At 43.2% G+C, this 19,744-nt stretch overlaps 1 protein-coding gene across 5 annotated transcripts in view; it reads left to right on the top strand.

Moving 5' to 3' along the window:
• The first annotated feature begins 747 nt into the window (after positions 1–747).
• Positions 748–19,744, top strand: part of LOC120452616 (patj homolog) — a 30,291-nt gene continuing 11,294 nt past the window's right edge. Inside the window, exons 1-3 of one of the 5 annotated variants that reach the window (XM_039636922.2) lie at positions 748–961; positions 5,526–7,753; positions 7,805–8,734. In XM_039636922.2, coding sequence (XP_039492856.1) covers positions 5,929–7,753; positions 7,805–8,631 — 2,652 coding nt within the window. In that variant the 5' untranslated portion in view covers positions 748–961; positions 5,526–5,928 and the 3' untranslated portion in view covers positions 8,632–8,734. Of the gene's footprint in view, positions 1,092–4,119; positions 4,912–5,499; positions 8,735–19,744 lie in introns of those variants that run through there. The other 4 variants (XM_039636918.2, XM_039636919.2, XM_039636920.2 and 1 more) reach the window with 4 other exon arrangements.

Raw genomic sequence — 19,744 nt, 5'->3', positions numbered from 1 at the left:
AGCAGAAAATGTCAAATGCTTACCTATTCTCTACGAACCAATTTAAGGCTGTTTTCTCGGATATATAAAGTGGTAATATTATATATCAAATAAAACACATTTTTTTTCCGAAACCTTTTATTTTATGCCCAATGATTCATAAGCAAAGTGGCAAAAAGGTTAAGAAATACACCGAAAACAGTTGTATAGATTAAAGATTAATTTTATATTTTCTGTAAATAAAATTGTTATATAAAGTGTAACTATGTACATATGTGAAAAAACTTTAATATTGATTCATGCATATTTCATTGATAGAAATAACAAAGATCTTGGTGAATTTAAGATTACCTCTAACATAACACTTATTAATTTTGAAATATCGTAAAAATGAAAAAATTCCCCCAAAGCTCCACGTGGCGCCGCCTCTGTGGTCAGGAACTTGCGCTCCAGCACTTTCTTTCTCTCGCTCTACGGCTCCGTTCTTGGGGTATTTTCTCTCAGTGCCTCTCCCGAAATCTGACAGTTGAATGAAAGGCGAAGCGGCGTCGAGATCCGCCGCCTGCCAGTTTCAGATTGTAAATATTGCGAGCGGCGATGGCCGTGCTCCCAAATCGGTGCTCCAAATCCTCTCCAGAGTCATGTGTCCATGCAGTGCGCATGGGCGCAGAGAGTGGGCACCTCGTGGGGGCGATTCCCCCTGGATTTCCTCGCTTTGAGCGAAGCGGCTGCTGTTGGCCAGCGGGCAAATCATTTGGCCAAGAAGCTTCGTGGCGTGCGGGTGTGTAGCTGAGCCGGAAAATGCGCGCGTAAACCGTGATAGATGTGTGTGAAAATTGTGGCCCGCAAGGGGAAAATTGGCAGAGCAAACCAGCAAGTGTGTAGCGTGCCCTGCGCCTGTGTTTGTCGAGTGCGTGAATGAAGTGCCACGGAATCGTAGCGGAAATCGTTTGCTGGCCCATCGACTGGCCAGCCAGTGCGGGTAATTAGCCTGGCTAAGAAAAGGCAACAACTAGGCCAACTTAATAACCGGTGACAAGCCCTGCATTCGTCAACGGCTTTGAAAACGCGCGGCGTGCACGCAATATGTGCTTGTGAAATTAAGCTTAAGAGTAAAATATGCGGCGTATACGCAATCTTGGCCAGCTTTAATAAATGCAACATACGGCGTATACGCAATCCAGGCAATCTTGGCAATCTTGGCAAGGCTGATTCCCCGCGTCGTTTAAGTTGTTTAATCAATAGAAAATAGTTTGGGAAAGTTTCACTTCTTGGCAGTCGCTCTAGCCTTTGTCCTTTGCATGCGTTAATGTTTCTTTGCAACAGTCGCCTAAGTAATTGCAAATTGCGTGCCGCAAGTTTACAAGTTATTTCCGTTTCCTCGCTCTCTCTCCCTCTCTTTTCCTCGCCCTATCTCCATCTCTCTTTTCGGGCTGCAGCAATTTGGCTAAGAGCTAGTGATGGTCGCGGGGGCTGCGGAGCGGTTAGGTGGGTCAAAAGGCGCAGCCACACGAAACCACACGGCAAACAGCCGCAGCCGCCAACCCACAACCTGCAACCTACAACCTACAACCTGAAACCTCCGACTCGAACCACCAGCGCGGCCAACAGCCGCAGTCAATGCGGCTAGACCAAGAGCTCTAGCTCCAGCTCCGGCATCCGAAAGTCTTGGCGTGGCTCGGCTTGGCCATGGGAGAAAAAACACATCCGTTGAGACGCCAAATACCCTGTAATCACAAAGAGCATACAACAGTTGTAGTGTTCATATAAAATCCGTCTCATCTAACTCATGTAACTCAAGAAGTTTTAGAAATCAACTTAATAGCTACAATAACCAGATGAGTTGCCAAGTCAGTTAAAAAAAAGTTTGTTTCCCCGGCGGATTTTTCATTCAATTTGAGATACATATTTTGTTTATTTAGTTTTCTGTTAACAGATTCAGCAGGCTGATGTTTTTACTCAATCAAATTGCACGCTCATAATTTTTTTTAGGGAAATGAATTTATTAAATTTTATTTGATACATCCTACGTACAATAAACTTTTCTTTTCTTCGCTGAATCATTTTGCGGCTCGAATGTTCACTGAAAGCAAAACACGATATAGTTTACCAATCAAATAGATTTTTTACACAGATTTCAGTTTACTTTAACTATTAGCCAAATGAAACGTGTACATTACAAATGGTTTGAGTGGATTTGACATTTCTATGAAGTACTCTTCCAACAAATCAACTGTTTTCGAAATGTGTGTTTTCCGAAAGTACATTTTAATTGGATCAGCAAAGGCAGGAGGTATTCAAACTTAGTTTGGCGTATTTTTTTTGACACATTTCATACCTAAAGACTTGGCAGCTCAATAGCTGAGATTCCAGGGTATGCAGAACTTCGCCTTCGACTTGGAGTTAACCTTTCTCGTCGTTGTTCTATTTTTTTGCTTATCGATTTTCGCCGGCTGACTGACGTCGGGACTTTGGGCCAAAACTCGAGCCGTGAGCCGGCTAATAATGCTCAGTAGGTCAGCGCCGCGGCAGTTTGAAGTGCGTTAGAAGCAACAGTGGCCAAAGGCGTGCTGAAACGAAACCGAAAACTGGAACAGGCACAGGCACAGCCCAGAAAGAGATGGGGCGACTTGATGTGAGCGAGAGGGGAGTACGAACCGCTGGCGCTACTTGGGGAGTAAGAAAATAGCAGCTTGGTAGCTCACACACACACAAACGCAGTGGCAACTTCAAACGCGCTTGGCCTACTTTTCTGGGTAATGGGCTTGGGACGTCAACTGCTGCTGCTCCTGTCCCTCGTCCTCCTGCAGCTCCAGCTCCAGCTCCGTCCTAGCTCACTTGCTCCTCCGTGCCACAGACCACTTTCCAGAGCCCCGTCCACCGCAACCAAGTTAAATAAAGCACACTCACAAGGACACGGAGAAAACCATGGGACCAAATTGGGAAAAGCAGTTTTAGTGTTTATCTCCAGTGTTTTACTCATAATTGTCTAAAAATGCATTATCTTGGGTTTTCAAAAGATTCTACGAGAATGTTTCTTTCTGAGATACGAACATGTGGATCATTCCTTAACAAATGGGTGAATGTTTACAAGTTAAATAAAAAAGGAAATCATTAGAGCAGCTTAGCAATTAATTGAAAAGTTTTCTCACTTTAGAATAGGTAAAAAACATTTGAACTGCAACTCATTCGCCGGGTCACTTCATCAAGCGAATAGCTCGATTCGAGAAGCCAAACTTTTCTCCGTGTAAATCCAAGGGAGGTGGTCCCGAAGCAAATGACCAAACCGAAGGCACAGAGTGAAAAGTTGCGGTGGCGGTGGGTGCTTGTGCGGGGTGAGCAGGAGGAGGCGGAGGACGAAGCACTGGACTCGGAACAAGCGGTGTTAATCATACGCATCGTGCGCCAATCCGTGTCCTGCGAATGCAAAGTCAATCAGCGTTTAATTGACAGCGGCAGTCACTGCCAGATACGGCCAGCAGTCAGCAGCCAGCATTGACCCGATACCCGAAAACCGCCCATCGAGCGCACTCGGAAACAACAATTAAACCGGCAACCCACTGAACAGGATTTGGTTTCGGTTACGCTCCTGCGTCCTGCTGCTGTGACGCAGGACATTAGTGCTTCAGAGTGGAGTGGAGGACTGCCCCGAACAAAGTCCGCTTGGGAAGTATTTTTGATTAATGATTTTAGGCAAAGGTTGGCGTGAGAACTGAGTGCAAACTGAGAGCTGTGAATCAAACATTACGGCGTAGTATACTCGTTTTTTATGGAAGAAATATATTTTGGCTTAATGAAGAAATTTTAGGAAATTTCATAATTTATTAGTACAAATACATCCATTGCAGAACTTAAACTTAAAACAGCCGAAATGAAAATGATATAGGAATAACGATCTAATTGGTAAATCTATCATGCAATACAAAGTAAAATTTTATTTATTATAGTAAAAACCTCGTCGTTTTTATTTTTATTATACTCCATGGTAATTTATTTTTTTTGAACACATAATCTGTTTTAATCTGTTTAAGTGATTTATTTCGTTTACTTCAAAACTGCTTTTATTGCCATGCCATAAAAACAAAAAGCCAAGAAAAAAGAAATATAAATTTGAGTATAAACGAAAAAATGCACGGAAATACAAAAGTTAAATTTATTTGATAAAATATCATTGAATACGGACAATACCGACATGAATGAACTAATTGCCCCAAAAACTTTGTTTGTGAGTGGTTACACAGAATCAACATTTTCAGTTCCACCACACGATTACTTGTATTGGCTGTTTCTGACCAGAGAGCAAGCGGAAAAGTGGAATCACCCCCTGTTCGCCCCATCTTACCAAGGCTTCTTCCCTCCAATTATTAGCCATATGGCTGTCATAGATTAGTGGCAGTTGCTGCGGCAGCTCGAAACTTATCGCTCGATTGCAGATTGTTTCTCGGCTGCCAGGACGGCGCCGCAAAGTATGCAGCACCAAGTAGTCGCAAGTTGGCCCCTCTTCCTTCGCTCCGTCCTTTCCTTCTTAAGCCCCATATCATGGCATTTTCCAATTAGAACTGCCTTTTGGCCTGGCCAAGAGGCGAACGGTTGCGGTGCGGGACGGGGTGGGTTGAAGCGGGACTGGTGCCAAACATGCGTGGCACGTGAGCTGCAAAGGTAAAAACTTCTTGTTTCCATGTGCGTGTGTGTGCATGTAAACTACAAAATCGTGCAAAAAAGGTGGCATTAAAAAGGCAAAAGGAGGCAAAAAAAAATTAAAAAAAACCAACAGCCACCCAACATACCAATGAGAATTTTAAAAGAACATCGAGTTGTGCATACCCTAGCGGACCTGTTCAAACATTTATGTGGGCACAAAACCAAACAAAAAATATAATTCTAGCAGAAGGGTCACTTATTGGATTTGCAAATTAAGAAGGAGAAACGTGGGTAAAATACTTGTTGTTCCAACCATTTCCCAACTTTTATATCAGTTAATATTCCACAAATCCTTAATATTTATTAAATTACACAGAAACTTAAACTTGCTATGAAGTTGAATTAATTATTTAATTTTATTTGAATGTCACAATAAATTTGAGTTTAATTTTTATACTTATACAACATTTTTGATTACACAAATCTTTAAAATCAATACCGCAAATATTTTGAATTTGAAATATATCCCTTTCCTGCTATACAAAAACCGCTCCTTCATTTCAAATATTTGTATGTTGTTTTCATCAGCAGCCTTATCCGGGTGTAAATTGATTAGAATGTGGTTAGCTTAAGAACTCATTTATATACCTCAAACGAGAGTATTGGCAAGGAACGTCGAATGCTATGCCTGGCAGGGCAGCAATTTAAATTCTCGCTTCACGCCCGTGTTACGCCTCTGTCACTTCCTTTTGTCCCCGCTCGCATTGCGTATACGCCGCGTACCCCAAACACACACACTCCGCAATGCGTATACACGTATACACCACTCATCCCACGTATTGCGTATACGCCGCGTACTCCACCCTGTTTGATGCGAAGTGCGTGCGTGTGCTGCATAATTACAGGTGCGCTGTGCTGTTGCGGTCGTGGATGATGCGGCTGGAGCTGGCGGTGCCAGGAGCACAGTTCCCGGGCCATAATTGTCGGTTGAATGACTCTCGATGCGATAGCAATAACAGCAAGAACAGCAATAACAGCAATAAACAAAATCAGCTGCTCCGGCAACCATAATATTCATCACGCTCGCTCCATTTGACGGCGAGGAGGAACAGCACCGGAACAGCGACAACGAACAATTGCCAACAGCACCACCGCTAAATTTTGGACACAATCATAAATGCGACATGTTAGCAAGGGCAAAGCGAACGGAAAACACACTACAGGAACAACAACTATCGTCAGCAACATTTAATAAAACTACAAAGAGAAAAGAGCGACCGTCGGGAGCGGATTTAGCTGGGAGAAAATATGGTTCTCAGCACCGAGTGGTCGCAGGTGGAGGTCATCGATCTGATCAACGATGGCAACGGCTTGGGCTTCATCCTCGTGGGCGGTCGCAGTACCGGTGTGGTGATCAAGGCCCTTACGCCCGGGGGCGTGGCCGAGCGGGACGGCCGACTGCAGCTGGGCGATCATCTCCTGCAGATCGGCGAGGTCAATCTGCGGGGCTTCAGCTCGGAGCAGGTGGCAACAGTTCTTCGTCAGACCGGAGCTCAGGTGCGTCTGATAGTGGCGCGGCCGGTGGAGCCGACGGCCATCGATTACCAAACGCTGGCCTGTCAGGCGCCGATTATACCAACTAAGCTCCTCTCCGACCCGGAAGAACTGTCGCGTCATCTCTTCCAGAATCCGAGTTTTGCAACTGCTGCCGCCGCCGCAGCAGCAGCGGCAGCAGCAGCGGGCTCCGGCAGCGGCGGGGACGGTGGCGGCGGCGTCTTGGATGTGGCCAGCTTGGTGGGTCTGGTGCGCGGCGGTCCCGCCGAGGGCTCGGAACTGTCTGCAGTGGAGCCGCAACCAAGTGCGTTGCTACAGCTTCAACAACTGTCCGAGCTGGCCGGCGACTTGGCTGACTTCCCACTGCCTCCGATTCCGGGTGGTGGGGGCCACTCGTTGCTCACGGACTCGAATGCTGGCCAACGCCCCTGCCCGCGTCTGGATCTGGATATAGTGCCCTTCTCGATACTATCGCCACCGCCACGTCCCGCCCTGCAGATGCTGCCCCTGGAGACCCAATGGCGATGCGTTCAGGATCAGAACCAGCACATAGAGACTGTGATAGCCGACAGCAAACACAAGCTGTTGGCCAACGAAGATGGCGGATCCGGCTGGGGCTCGGGTTCCGGTTCCCCTGACTCCTACATGGACTCCCCGGAAACGGAAACGTACGTGGTGGAGCTGCATAAGAATGTCTACGGCCTGGGAATCACGGTGGCCGGATATGTCTGCGAGGAGGAGGATCTATCCGGGATTTTTGTGAAGAGCATAATTGAGGGGAGTGCCGCGGAAACAAGTGGTCAGATCCAGATCAACGATCGCATTGTGGCCGTGGATGGCAGAAACCTATCCGGGGTTACCAACCATCAGGCGGTGGAACTCCTCAGGAATACAGACATAGTGGTTCATCTGACTCTAGAACGATTCCTCCGAGGCAGAAAATACGAGCACTTGCAAGTGGCCCTCACCGAAATCAAAGGAACATCGGCTCCCTCTGGCCTGGATAGGAATCAAGATAAGGACCAGGACCAGGAGTCACAGATCTCCATGCCTGGGTCCCCGTCGATAGCCACGTTGAGTTGGCTGCCACCCAAGTCACTGGATGCCGATTCCATAGCCACCGAAGGCGACGAGGCCGTGGAGGCGGAGTATGTCGGCACTTCGGGAGCCGAGGATGAGTTCATTGAGCTCCCCTCCCGGGACACCGTGGACTCAAACATGTCGCACGTGCTGGACCGCAGTGATCACAGTGCAGGCGTCACCAAAGATCAGGCGCCCATGAGCAGTCCGACTGCTCCGCTAACTAATGGGCGGAGCCTCATCCTGGCCGACGACAGTGGCAATGACACCGATGAGCAGTGTCCTGAGCCGGAAACGGAAACGGCACAGGCCCGCAAAGGGTCAAAGCCGGAGGCGGAAAGGGTCAAGCCCCTAGGGGATACGGAACCGGATCTCTATCCCGATCCCGATCTCGATCCCGATCCTGAACTCGATCCCGGCCAGATGCCAACGCCCACGAACGAGGCACCTGTGAAAGCGGCCAGCCCGACGGCCGCCTCGCTGCGCGTGGCCTGGAAAAGTGAGTTTCCCGACAGTGAAATTTTAGTTGCCGAAATAAATAAACTTTCAGGTCTAGGGATCAGTCTTGAAGGCACTGTGGACGTGGAGTGCGGCATTGAGAAGCGTCCGCATCACTATATACGCTCGATACTGGCCGACGGGCCGGTGGGTCGCCAAGGCATCTTGCGGCCGGGAGATGAGCTCCTCCAGGTGAACGAGCACAAGCTCCAGGGATTGCGACACATCGAGGTGGTTAAGATCCTCAAGGAACTGCCCGCAAGGGTTAAGTTGGTCTGCGCCCGCGGCACTCACGTTCCGTCGGTCATAAATACCTCGCAAAATCCGGAGGCCTTTGAGACTCGTAGCCTCTTGCCCGGTGGCCACCAGAGTCTCCAGAATCTGCTGAGCAAGGCCCAGTCGGAGAGCTCGCTCTACACGTCCAGCACGGCGACTTTAACGGATGCGGGAGCAGCGGCTGGAGGATCGGGGGGCACTGCAGGTGGAGGAGCTCGCTCCAAGTCACTAGAAAACGTTTCCGGCTTGGCTCTGTGGAGCTGCGAAGTGACCGCCGTGGATATAGAGAAAACGGAACAGGGCTTCGGCTTCTCCATACTGGACTATCAGGATCCGATGGACTCCGACGGCAGTGTCATCGTTATTCGCGGCCTGATACGCGGTGGTGCTGCGGAGGCAACCAACGAGATTTATCCGGGCGATCGCCTCATGAGCGTCGGCGATCGCCTGCTCCAGGGCCTCGAACTGGACGAGGCGGTGTCCATTCTGAAGGCCATGCCGCCTGGACTCACGCGACTGGGCATATGCCGCCCCCTCTCCGCCTCGGACAGCAATAGCAACAGCAACATAGCCTCGCCGCTGGGCGATTCGGCCAGCACATAGTGGCAGCCCCTTCCCGACGGTCATCAGGAGTCGGATATAGAACTGGAAGCGCAAATGGCAAGGCCACCGGAAACGGAACAGGAACTGGAGCCGTTCGCACTGTGTGAGTACTTCTTTATATTCAAATTTCATTTACATTAAGAAAGCCTGAGAGAGTTATCTATTTACCTTTATCTAAAAAAACACAACATTGTGATATAACCTATATGGTTGTGAACCTTTTTATTGCTGTTTATACCCGTTACACGTAGAGTAAAAGGGTATATTAGACTTGTTGAAGAGTATGTATCAGGCAGAAGAAAGCGTTTCCGACCATATAAAGTATATATATTCTTGATCAGGATCAATAGCCGAGTCGATCTGGTCCTCTTCGTCTGAACGTCTGTCCGTCCGTCCATCCGTATGAACGTCGAGATCTCAGGAACTCAGAAAGTCGGCGAACTCGACTATAGCATTCTCTCTTGTTTAAACGTAACTTAAACCTTTAATAATGGGGAATAGGAAAATATAAATTCTGATTATTGATAGTTACTCAAGGGATGGTTTATCGATGATCTCTTTCTTAATTGGGGAAGTAGAATATCCTAAACTATTTTAATAAAATATAAATCTTGCCGAATCTGCAAAAGAGGATTTCAAATATTTCAGAAGCAGAAAATGGGTATTTGTATAAATTTACACTCGAATTCTTTGATTGATTGATGTCGCAGCTGCTGCCAGAAATCAATATGAACTCGAATCGAGTTCTTATTAAATTGTCACCTGTCACACCTGACGGCGATTTCCCCACACGACTTTTGCCTCCCCTTCAACCCAAATACCACTTTAATCAAGCGACTGTTTGTTTTTGGGCTTTCGCGCATTTATGAATACCTTTTTTGAGCACATATGCTAACGTATCAGAGAGCCCCAAGTCAATTTCCTGATATTCCATTTGGGGCTAGCCTATATCTGTGAGATTTAATTGTTGCCCCTGGTAACGCCCAAAGCCGTCAAAAGGTTACGCCCACCTGGGGAAAGGATCAAAAAAGGGATGTGAGTTGGCCCATTGTCAAGTTGATGACCTCTTGATATGCTTTTAAAGTAGTTTATACTAGTCTATACCTTATACCTTCCTATGCTTTTTATTGAATATATGTATGTATATATATATAGACCTATTGACCACAGGCTTTCATGTGGCCAATTTGCAGGCAGCCCTTTTTTAAATGCCTGCTATTTGTCTTTATAACACTGTTTTCTGAATTCTTTTGTCTATTTTCATGCTTGGGTAACTACTTTTTTACCGTGACAACTATTCCCGGAGATAGTAATACAGTTGATTTATCTAACTAATCCATTATTTTTCGTTACCAAGAATTCAGTTCACTTCATTAAAAAGGAAAACGCATTAAAGTTATGTTGTTATATTTACAAGACGTTTGCAACTGCCTTGTGAATAAAAAGCATGCGAACGTTGATATTTATTATTTTAACTCAATATATATTTGACACTAGCGAAAATTCCTTTAACAATTCATTGTCTGTTATCCTGAGTAATTCATGTAATAAGCTTAGCCACACTTGCTCCGTGTTTAATACATTAGGTTCGTAATTAAACAAGGACGAAATTGCCAGGCGTTTGACATATGCTGAAAACTTTTAATACCCAACACCTGAAATGTTGGGACTTCGGGGGAGGAAAAGGAAAGTGTCTGCTTGGGGGGGGCTGGTTGGAAACTTTCGGCCAGAAATGCCAAGTTTGGGCCACACAGTTTGGGGCCTTCTTCACGCATAAATAAGTTATGCGTAGATATAAATACCTAACTTTGACAAGCTGAGACTCGAGCTGGACGAGGGATAAACTGAAGTTTACCACTAATCTCCTGAGCTCGACATTTTCCCTCCATGTTAACCTCATAAATAGTAATTATCTTAATTGGCTCTCGCCGTTCGCATTCATAACTTACGACTTGTCTGGCCGGTTGGCTTTGTTTAAAAACTCATTATTTGGCAATAGTTGGTCAGCATAAATAAAAAGGCTGCTCTGCTGTCTTGGCCAAGTGGCAGTCCAGTTGGTCGATGATTTATGCATGTGGCGATAGCGAAAAGTTCCATTCCTTGCCCCAAACTATACCCACTATACGAGTACGTATATAGTGGGATGTTCCAGGTGCGAATCAGGTGGTCTGAGAACCGCCACTTGGTTGAATAATAAAAGCTCGGGCAGCAATTATAAAAATGTTTGGTACATGTGCAAAGGCCGACTGGGAAATTCTTTATTCTCCAAAAAATATGTAGGTAAATACATAACACACAGAAGCCGTACAGAGTTATATATGTGTACCCGCGGATATTTATGCAAGTGTGTGTAAATATTTGGGTAGATAGTCGTTTGTTGTTGTTTGCCCGTTTAATTAATTGGCTATTAAAAGTGTTGAAAATTGAAAACAAAATTTAACGCCACTGCAGCAGCAGCAACAACACAGCATCAAAATAGCTTACCCAACGGATTTTGTAGGTACAATTGGAAAAATAGCCGAGCAGGCAAATTGTATCTATGAAACGGAAAATGCGAAATTGCGTGTAAATGCAGGAATTAAATAGAACAAGCATATAATTACTATGGGTTTTATTCCATCAACTATGTGATAACTGCAAAAAAGGGAAAGTAATTTTCGCTGAGTCAATACTTTGGACCATAATTCTTCCACAATAAGCGAATTAAACGCCCCACAACAATCACATGGATTCATTGTGCTCCATTGCTTACCATGGCAGACAAAATATTTACACAACCGAAATATAATATGCATAACAAACAACATTTTATTAAGGTATTATTTCAAAAGTTTAGCACTGAATATGCGGTCTATTTGGAATTTCCTTTTAAAATTCGAACACTTAACTAAGGTAATGAACCATTGGAATATTTTAAAATTTCATGCAAAGAGTAGTTTCAAAATAAATGAGCTGAAAAGAAGTTGTAAAATCTTATGGTATAAAATGTTTTAATTACTTCTCGTTATTTTGGCTAACTAAAGTATACACTAATAAAGATAGGTAATTTAAGAATATAATTAAGTAGAATCTAAAAGCTAAATCAATATGGGACATTTGTTTAAATGGAGATACATTTAGAGCTGTTTTGTAACAATCTGTAAATGAAATTTTATTCATCGGTTTCTGGAAGGGTCTTCCATAGCATATTAATAAACGAGACTGGCGTCATGGCCCAGAATTTCGGAACTCGTGAATTGTTTACTGCTGGCAGCTTAGCAATCCTGATGCGCTGGCATTGCATTTTAAATCAAATTAATGTAAACAACGACTGGGATGTCAGGTTGGCTGGACAGTCTGCCAATTCATTGCAGCAGCGATAATAATGGTACAAGAACGACTGGCAGGAGGCGGGCGGACTTGCATTTGTGGCGTTCCAGTTGCACAAATGTAAATATGTGAATATGAAATGGCAACATCATAATTCCACTGGTGAACTTATGTTTGTGTGTGATTAATGCTGAAGCTTCTGTATCTGTTCCAAGGCACTTGCATTTGCATTTCATTTTTCATTTGCTGATTGCTATAGAAATTACCAAGGAATTCACAATTCATTAAAACATTTCATACATACCTAACTCAATCCGAAAAAAGGCAGATATTTTTATAGGAATTCAAAGAACGGATTTACAACCCACGCATGAAATCCTAAAATGTTTTTATAAAAATGTTATTATTTTCATTGCTTTATGTTTGAATTGATTTGCTGATTGCTATAGAAATTGCGTTTGCTATTCATTAAAACATTTGATACATACCTAACTGAATCCAAAAAATGGCTGATATTTTTGTAGGAATTCAAGGAACGGGTTTACAACCCACGCATGAAATCACAAAAATATTTTTAAAGGAGTGCTATGATTTGCATTGCCTTATGTATGAGTATATATATCTGCCTTATGCATTTTACGTAACAAAACGAAAGTGTTTTCATTTCCTGCATTTAGAATTTTTTCATTAAAATGAATCTGGTCCTGATTGCCGTTTCTTTGAGTATATTTGCGCTTGCAAGTACAACAGACTGCAAAAATAATTACGGCAGAACAAAAAACTCATTAAAACGCATTGCACACACCGCAAACATAGTGTGTGTGTGTGTGTGTGCGTATGAGTGTGTTTAAGTGAGCTTTCTAAATTTCCACAGCCTTGCCCGCGTCTCCGCCATTTGCATTTCCGTTTTCTTCGCCCAGGAGTGTCGGCCATGCATGGAAATCTATCAACGTCTGTGCCTGGGAGGGAGGCTCTCTCCCGGTTTTTCCGCCGGAATGAATTCCTTGGTACACGGAAAACAATTAGAACCGCCTATTTGTTAAATAGGCACAGTCAACTATTACAATGTATTTCTGTAAAACGTGGAAAATTTAGATTCTGATTTCGAAAAATATGTTTAACATTAATCAAAAAACTTCATATTAAAAAAAAATGTTTCACCATTCAATAGTGATTTTATTAGACATTATTATTATATTCATTTAATTTAAATGAAAGAGTACCTCAGTTGATCGCAGTCATTTTTTCTCTCTCTCTCTCATTCACATGTAAGCACGTAAGGCGGACATGGGAACAAAAAGCATTTATTTAATGCAACAATTGTGTAGATGAGGCAGCTGCCGGATTCGGGGGAAAGGCAAGAAGTGGTACGGTATGGAGAAACAATAACGGGCCAAGAACATAATACACACATCGGCAAGGAAGCGCATACCCTCTGCATATAGTCCCCTTTGCATACCCCACTTCCCCCTCAGTGCACCACCCTCGCAGTTGTCTGTGCCTGAACTTTCAGCTTACACTTTGCAGAAGCATCAACAATCACAACTGCAGCCACAAGAAACAGAAGCAAAAACAACAAGTTGCTGGCTTTATCTTGGCATATCGACAACAAGCTCATCATCCCCTGCTTTGTTAGCCCCCGTCCCCCGTTGCCCATCCGCCATTACCCATCACACATCACCCGTCGCCCATACACCCCGTTGGCCCAGTGGACTCTCGAATGCTCCGAGAATGAGCTTGGCTTCAGTTATTTTTTATTCGTTGAGTACCCTGTACTTTTGCGAGTGAAAGGAATGCTGCATAATATGCTTAATCATATTGAACACTAGTCATAACTAGTCACATTGGCCCTTTTATTTATTAGTATAAATAAGATTTAATGCTTTTTTGCCAAACTATCTTTAACAAGAGAGAACGCTATAGTCGAGTTCCCCGACTATCTGATACCCATTACTCAGCTAGTGGAAGGGAAAAGGAGAGTCTTAAACACGTCGTAAACAACGTTTCTTGGCAAATCGATAGAATATCACAAAACCAATATAAAAATGAAAAAAATATCAAAACATTTTTCAAAAGTGTGGGCGTATCAGCTTTGGGCGGTTTGTGGGCGTTAGAGTGGGCGTGGCAAAAAGTTTTTTGGTAAATAGATAGAAAATTACAAGACTAATACAAAAATTAAAAAATTTCAAAACATTTTTCAAAAGTGTGGGCGTGGCAGTTTTGGGCGGTTTGTGGGCGTTAGAGTGGGCGTGGCAACATGAATCGACAAACTTGCGCTGCTTCTATGTCCCTGGAGTTTGTATGCTTAATCTCAACTTTCTAGCTTTAGTAGTTCCTGGGATTTCGACGTTCATACGGACGGACAGACGGACGGACAGACGGACATGGCCAGATCGACTCGGCTATTGATCCTGATCAAGAATATATATACTTTATATGGTCGGAAACGCTTCCTTCTGCCTGTTACATACTTTTCAACGAATCTAGTATAACCTTTTACTCTACGAGTAACGGGTATAAAAATAGATAAGTGACTGCAAGGCAGTTGCCAAAAGTCCGAAAATAGGTAACATTTTAAGGTATTTTTATACCCGTTACTCGTAGAGAAAATGGGTATACTAGATTCGTTGAAAAGTATGTAACAGGCAGAAGGAAGCGTTTCCGACCATATAAAGTTTGTCCGTTTGTCCGCCTGTCCGTCTGTCTGTCCGTATGAGCGTCGATATCTGAGGAACTATAAAAGCTAGAAAGTTGAGCTTAAGCATGCACACTTCAGAGACATAGACGCAGCTCATGTTGCCACGCTCACTCTAACGCCCACAAACCGCCCAAAACTGCCCACACTTTTAAAAAATGTTTTAATTTTGTTTCATTTTTGCATTAGTCTTGTAAACTTCTATCGATTTGCCAAAAAACTTTTTGCCACGCCCACTTTAACGCCCACAAACCGCCCAAAACTACCACGCCCACACTTTCAAAAAATGATATAAAATTTTTCTTTTTTGTATTAGTCTTGTTGATTTCTATCGATTTGCCAAAAAACTGTTTGGAAATTTCTCCTTTGCATTTCCACCAGCTGAGTAACGGGTATCAGATAGTCGGGGAACTCGACTATAGCGTTCTCTCTTGTTTTGTCATATAGTCTATGGTTCAATTAAACGTTGATAACGACAAACACGAAAAATCTGCTGTCTTTGTCAATCTGTAGGCCCTTCACTACTTCAGTCTTCTGGTGTCCTCGAAGTAATTTACTTTCTCTTTTTAAGGATCCCCACTCGAGTAAAGTGCATAAATTCGTATCGAGTGCTCGTCGTTGTCGCGATATTTATCTGTCCCGTCGCTTATGGCCGTTAATAATGTAGGGCCCACATAATAAGTGGAAATTGTGGGGCATAGCAGCGTTTTAAAAATACATAAAAATTAACTGCTGACGCAATTGCCAGGGGAGGTAAATTGAGGAAGAAGCGCAAAGGAGCAAGTTGGCGGGGGATGAGCTTCAACAGCCGTTCCGCTGACTCACTCACTGCTCATAATTCCCATAATTGACAATGCCACTAGGCCACCAAGCCTCCAATGTCCTCGAAGCCCCCAAAACGCCTCGACTTTCAGCCCCAACCCTTGGTTGTCATTAAATTTGTAGCGGGCTCAACTGGCAGCTTATAAATTTTTGACGATTTGCGTTCGCCGGGTCGTCAACTGATTTACTTAACTTACTTAAATACAAATTACCGACTGCAGCTGCCACGCCCCCGCCCAGTTCTTGCCCCATATATCCGTATATCGCTATACCCATACATTCAGTTTGTGCCCCTTTATGATAAATATCCTTATTGATTTTTCAGACTTTGTTCGGCATGTGAAAAACAAAGGGGAAACATATGTTTTCATATTTAATTACACCCATTCCACACAGTGAGTGTGTGTATGTGCGCACGTGTATGTGCGATTTTGAGTGAGTGTGGGTGCGCTAGTGACCCTGCAGTTCTATTTATTTCGTTTTCATTGTCGAATCACTACCCTGTGCTCATAAAAAATAGTTTTGATTTTCTCTGAACATAACAAAATTATCACAAAATCTACACGATTTAAACTTGTTCAGTATTTGTAAAGTAAAATGCAAAAAGTATATTTTTGTTTTATTTTTAAATGGTGCTGATGACCTACCGAATACTAAATATCTTAAATTGCCGCAAATATATGACTAAATATTTTCGAAAACACTAAAGGCTTCCTCAATGTGAGCATACTGACTCGTTGATTTTGGCTTTCAACTTAATTAGGTTTGCCGTTTGAGGCAAATGTGAGCCAAGTGCAAAATTGCATGCATTTGTTCTTGGTCAGGCTCTTAATTGCAGTGCAAACGGGCCGCGAAAATGGGCCCTCGGCTGTTTTTGGACTCGGTCACCTGTTCCACCGGCTTACTAGCACCTCTACCCCCAAACACAAGCCCCCCTTGAACCACGCCTCTGCCTATAACAACCCCTCTCTCCTTTTGTCCTGCATGCGAGGCCAAAATGTTTCCAGCCACTGCGGCTGCCAGATAGCCCGTGAGTCAACACACACGCGACGTCATCGGGAGCTCATTGTGCATGCCAAGATTACCCCCAAATGCCAAATGTCCTGACATCCTCCCACATGCCACACTCTCACACGCCATTCATTCCCCTTCTGTCCATCGCTTGCATAGCAGCTCAAAGTTCATTTAGCTGCGCATTTCAGTACAAACGATGAACCAGCAATAGTGATGAGCATTTATGGTCGGATCCTAATCATCTAACTTGGCTGTTCGATTACGAAAGCAGTACATCAGAGATACTATCTTTCAGCCTATTCCAATATACTAAGAGTGATTTTAAAACCTTGTTGATGTTGCATCTGCTGGTGCTCCTCAATTATTGTTATTGTAGGTACTACCCTTGTTGCTTTATGCATTCCCAGTCTGAATATTGTAGCAGCTTAGGTCTGAGCCAACAGAAACATAGAACATTTAATTTCAATGCGGAACGTAGCAAAATGTCACAGACGTAAACCTTTGTTGGTCTTAAAGAAAATGAATGTGTCAAGAGAAAACTGGGAAATGGGAAGTGCTCAAGCTTGGAAAATGGAGCCACATATAATCGGAAATAAGCTTAATGAAAATAAAGAGAAGTACCAGCTGTCAGAGAAACTATAATATTTAAATGTCAGTCGAGATTGTTGGACTGAGCAGCGAACAATAAAGTTTAATACCGCCTTTATGGTCAATAATTTTAAGTACCACACTCCCAATTAAACTGAAGTGCTAAGCAGCAGAGAGCTAAAATGTTTTGGCAACAAAGAAATGATAAAATCCGTTTTTCAAAGGTGTGGTCGAGGCAGTTTTGGGTGTTTCGTGAGCGTTACTTTGGGCGTGGCAATGTTTTGAAATTTATTTGACGGCGTTGGTTTCAGTAGAATTCGCATGTCCACACATTTTGACGTTTATTCAAACGGACATTGGAAGGGCTAGATCGAATCAGCTATCAAAATTACTTTTACTTTGTAGTGTCGAAAACTACTACATCCACGAGTGACTGGATAATGACCTACTTCCCTGTCCAGCATTTGCTTTTTATGTTCAAATCACAAAGACTTTTGAAAACTGCGTGTATGTACAAATAAAAACCAAAAAAAACAATTCTTGGGGTGTTCAAACATATTTATTCTCGTCACTCGTAGGGTAAAACGTATTTTATTTATTTATTAGAGATGATAATATAGTTTACAAAAGTAAGACTAACATAACGTAAATAGTACTAGCTACGAGGCTTTCGTATGCACATATATACAATGTTTAATATAGCATAAGGGTTTAAATGCTGGGACTTATTTGTACTGATTAGTTTGTTTTAATACATTTTATTATGGTTGCAATGCTTTTTGTGGTTGGATCTTTAGGGAAGTCGGTGGTTTTTCGATTATTTAGCAATTGTTGGGCTCCTTCTGTGATATCTGGGCATGTTTCCATGCTTATAATGAGTGTAACTTACTTACCAAAGAATAATGTTATGTATTACTTTTAATTCTCAGTACAGTATTGAGTTTAAACGGGTTAAATGTCCTTTAGTTTAATACGTGCTTATGTGGTCGCCATCGATGGTACGTTCAACTGGCACCCTATTATTCACTTCGTTGTCGTCTTTTTAATGCTATTTCACAGCTTTTGTAGCTCTCAACGCGAAAATGCTTTTCACATCACGGTCTGTATATTGAATGGAGATGTACTGTAGAAGCCGAGAATTTTTATTTGTGTTCGGATGTATGCGAATTTGCATATATTACGAGGTATAGTAATAGTAGTACTCAGGTATAGTCACACAGTCAATCCTCGCTGACTTCGTTTTGCAGTATTCTCCAAGCACTGGAGTACTTTTACGAATACTTTCATTCCTAAAAATATGTATTAAGGAGTTCTTGAATTGCATGGGCTGGTCATAGTTATATAGTAAGCCTGTACGTATGTATATTGTTCATGTATGAGAAAATTACGCATACGCCCTGGGAAGTTCAATCGACGGTTGAGCGCCGTCTTCGCCGGCCGTCCAACAACAACAACCACTTGAAAATGGCAAGCAGCTCTCTCATCTCCTTGCCACGGCACCCTTCCGCTCTTCACCGCCCCCGCAAGTGTTTTCCGCATTTATATGCAATTTTTCTTCATCTTTTATGTATGCTCGTTGTCGTCGCCGGCTTTCATATCCTTTGCCGTGTTCATTTGCACAGTGGCAGGAATAAAAATAGCACCGAGTATTGGACAAGTTGACTTCTTCATCTATTCACAATAACTTCTATTTATCATTCACAATACTTTGAGTAGAATGTGCTTTTTGGTAACATAGCTTATAGTTTTGACAACTCAACATAAATTGAATCATATGCTGACTTTTTTTGCTTTTCGTATTTAAATAGCAGTTATTTTAGGGGATTTTGCCTAACCATTTTGGTACTACTGTCTCGACAACATCTGCAATTTTATCACATGTACTTCTGTCGTTGTCAGCCAGCCGTTGCATGTGTAAGTCGCTGTAATGATATTTGTTATTTGTTTGTTTGTTAGTTTGCGTGTGCGTTGAAAGCATTGAAATGCCGTTTGTCAAACACGAATACGATCTCCCACCACGCCCCCATAACGCCGCCCAGCCACCCACTCGTGCACTTTTCTAATGGCTTGCCTGGGGGCGCTTTCGGGAAATTTGTGGGGCGGGGAAAGTGCGGGAATGCATTACAACTCGCTTACAACTCGCAGCGTGATTCAATTACCATGAGCTCTCGCTTTCGGATCACATTTGCATAGGCTTGGCCCCGAGGCGATTTCGCTTCGTTTCCCATTCGCCATTTCCACCAACTTCTCGCTCGGTTTTTCCCTACGCCTTTGTATTTCCGCTTCACCCAGTTTCCCAGCCTGAAAGCAGGCAATGCAATTTTTAAGTGCGCACACATGATATCTGAGTAGTTTCTGTCCATTTTGAGACTCCACATGAATGCTCGCCATTTGCGTTTATTTAACTATTTGCGCTTCACTCTATCTGTATCAAAATTTGAGTTTGCCCAGCACTTGACTGATTTGGATAATTGTGAACTGATAGGCATAACAAGTAAGGTGAATAGTGGCTTGATACTTGATACAAAGCTGAAGTGCATTGCTCAGTATTTGCTTTTCTCGCTTAGAGTGCTTCAAACACACATTTTTCTAATAAATGTGTCACTTCTAGGAGTTTCTGAACTAAGGAGCTATTGAATTGTTTCGTTGCTGGTTAACGGATCTTGGTTTTATATTTGAATTTCT

Source organism: Drosophila santomea, chromosome 3R, assembly GCF_016746245.2.
Source record: "Drosophila santomea strain STO CAGO 1482 chromosome 3R, Prin_Dsan_1.1, whole genome shotgun sequence".
Classification (NCBI taxonomy): Eukaryota; Metazoa; Arthropoda; class Insecta; order Diptera; family Drosophilidae; genus Drosophila; species Drosophila santomea.
The sequence above is the reverse complement of the archived record's forward strand: the minus strand, read 5'-3'. Positions and strand labels throughout refer to the sequence as shown.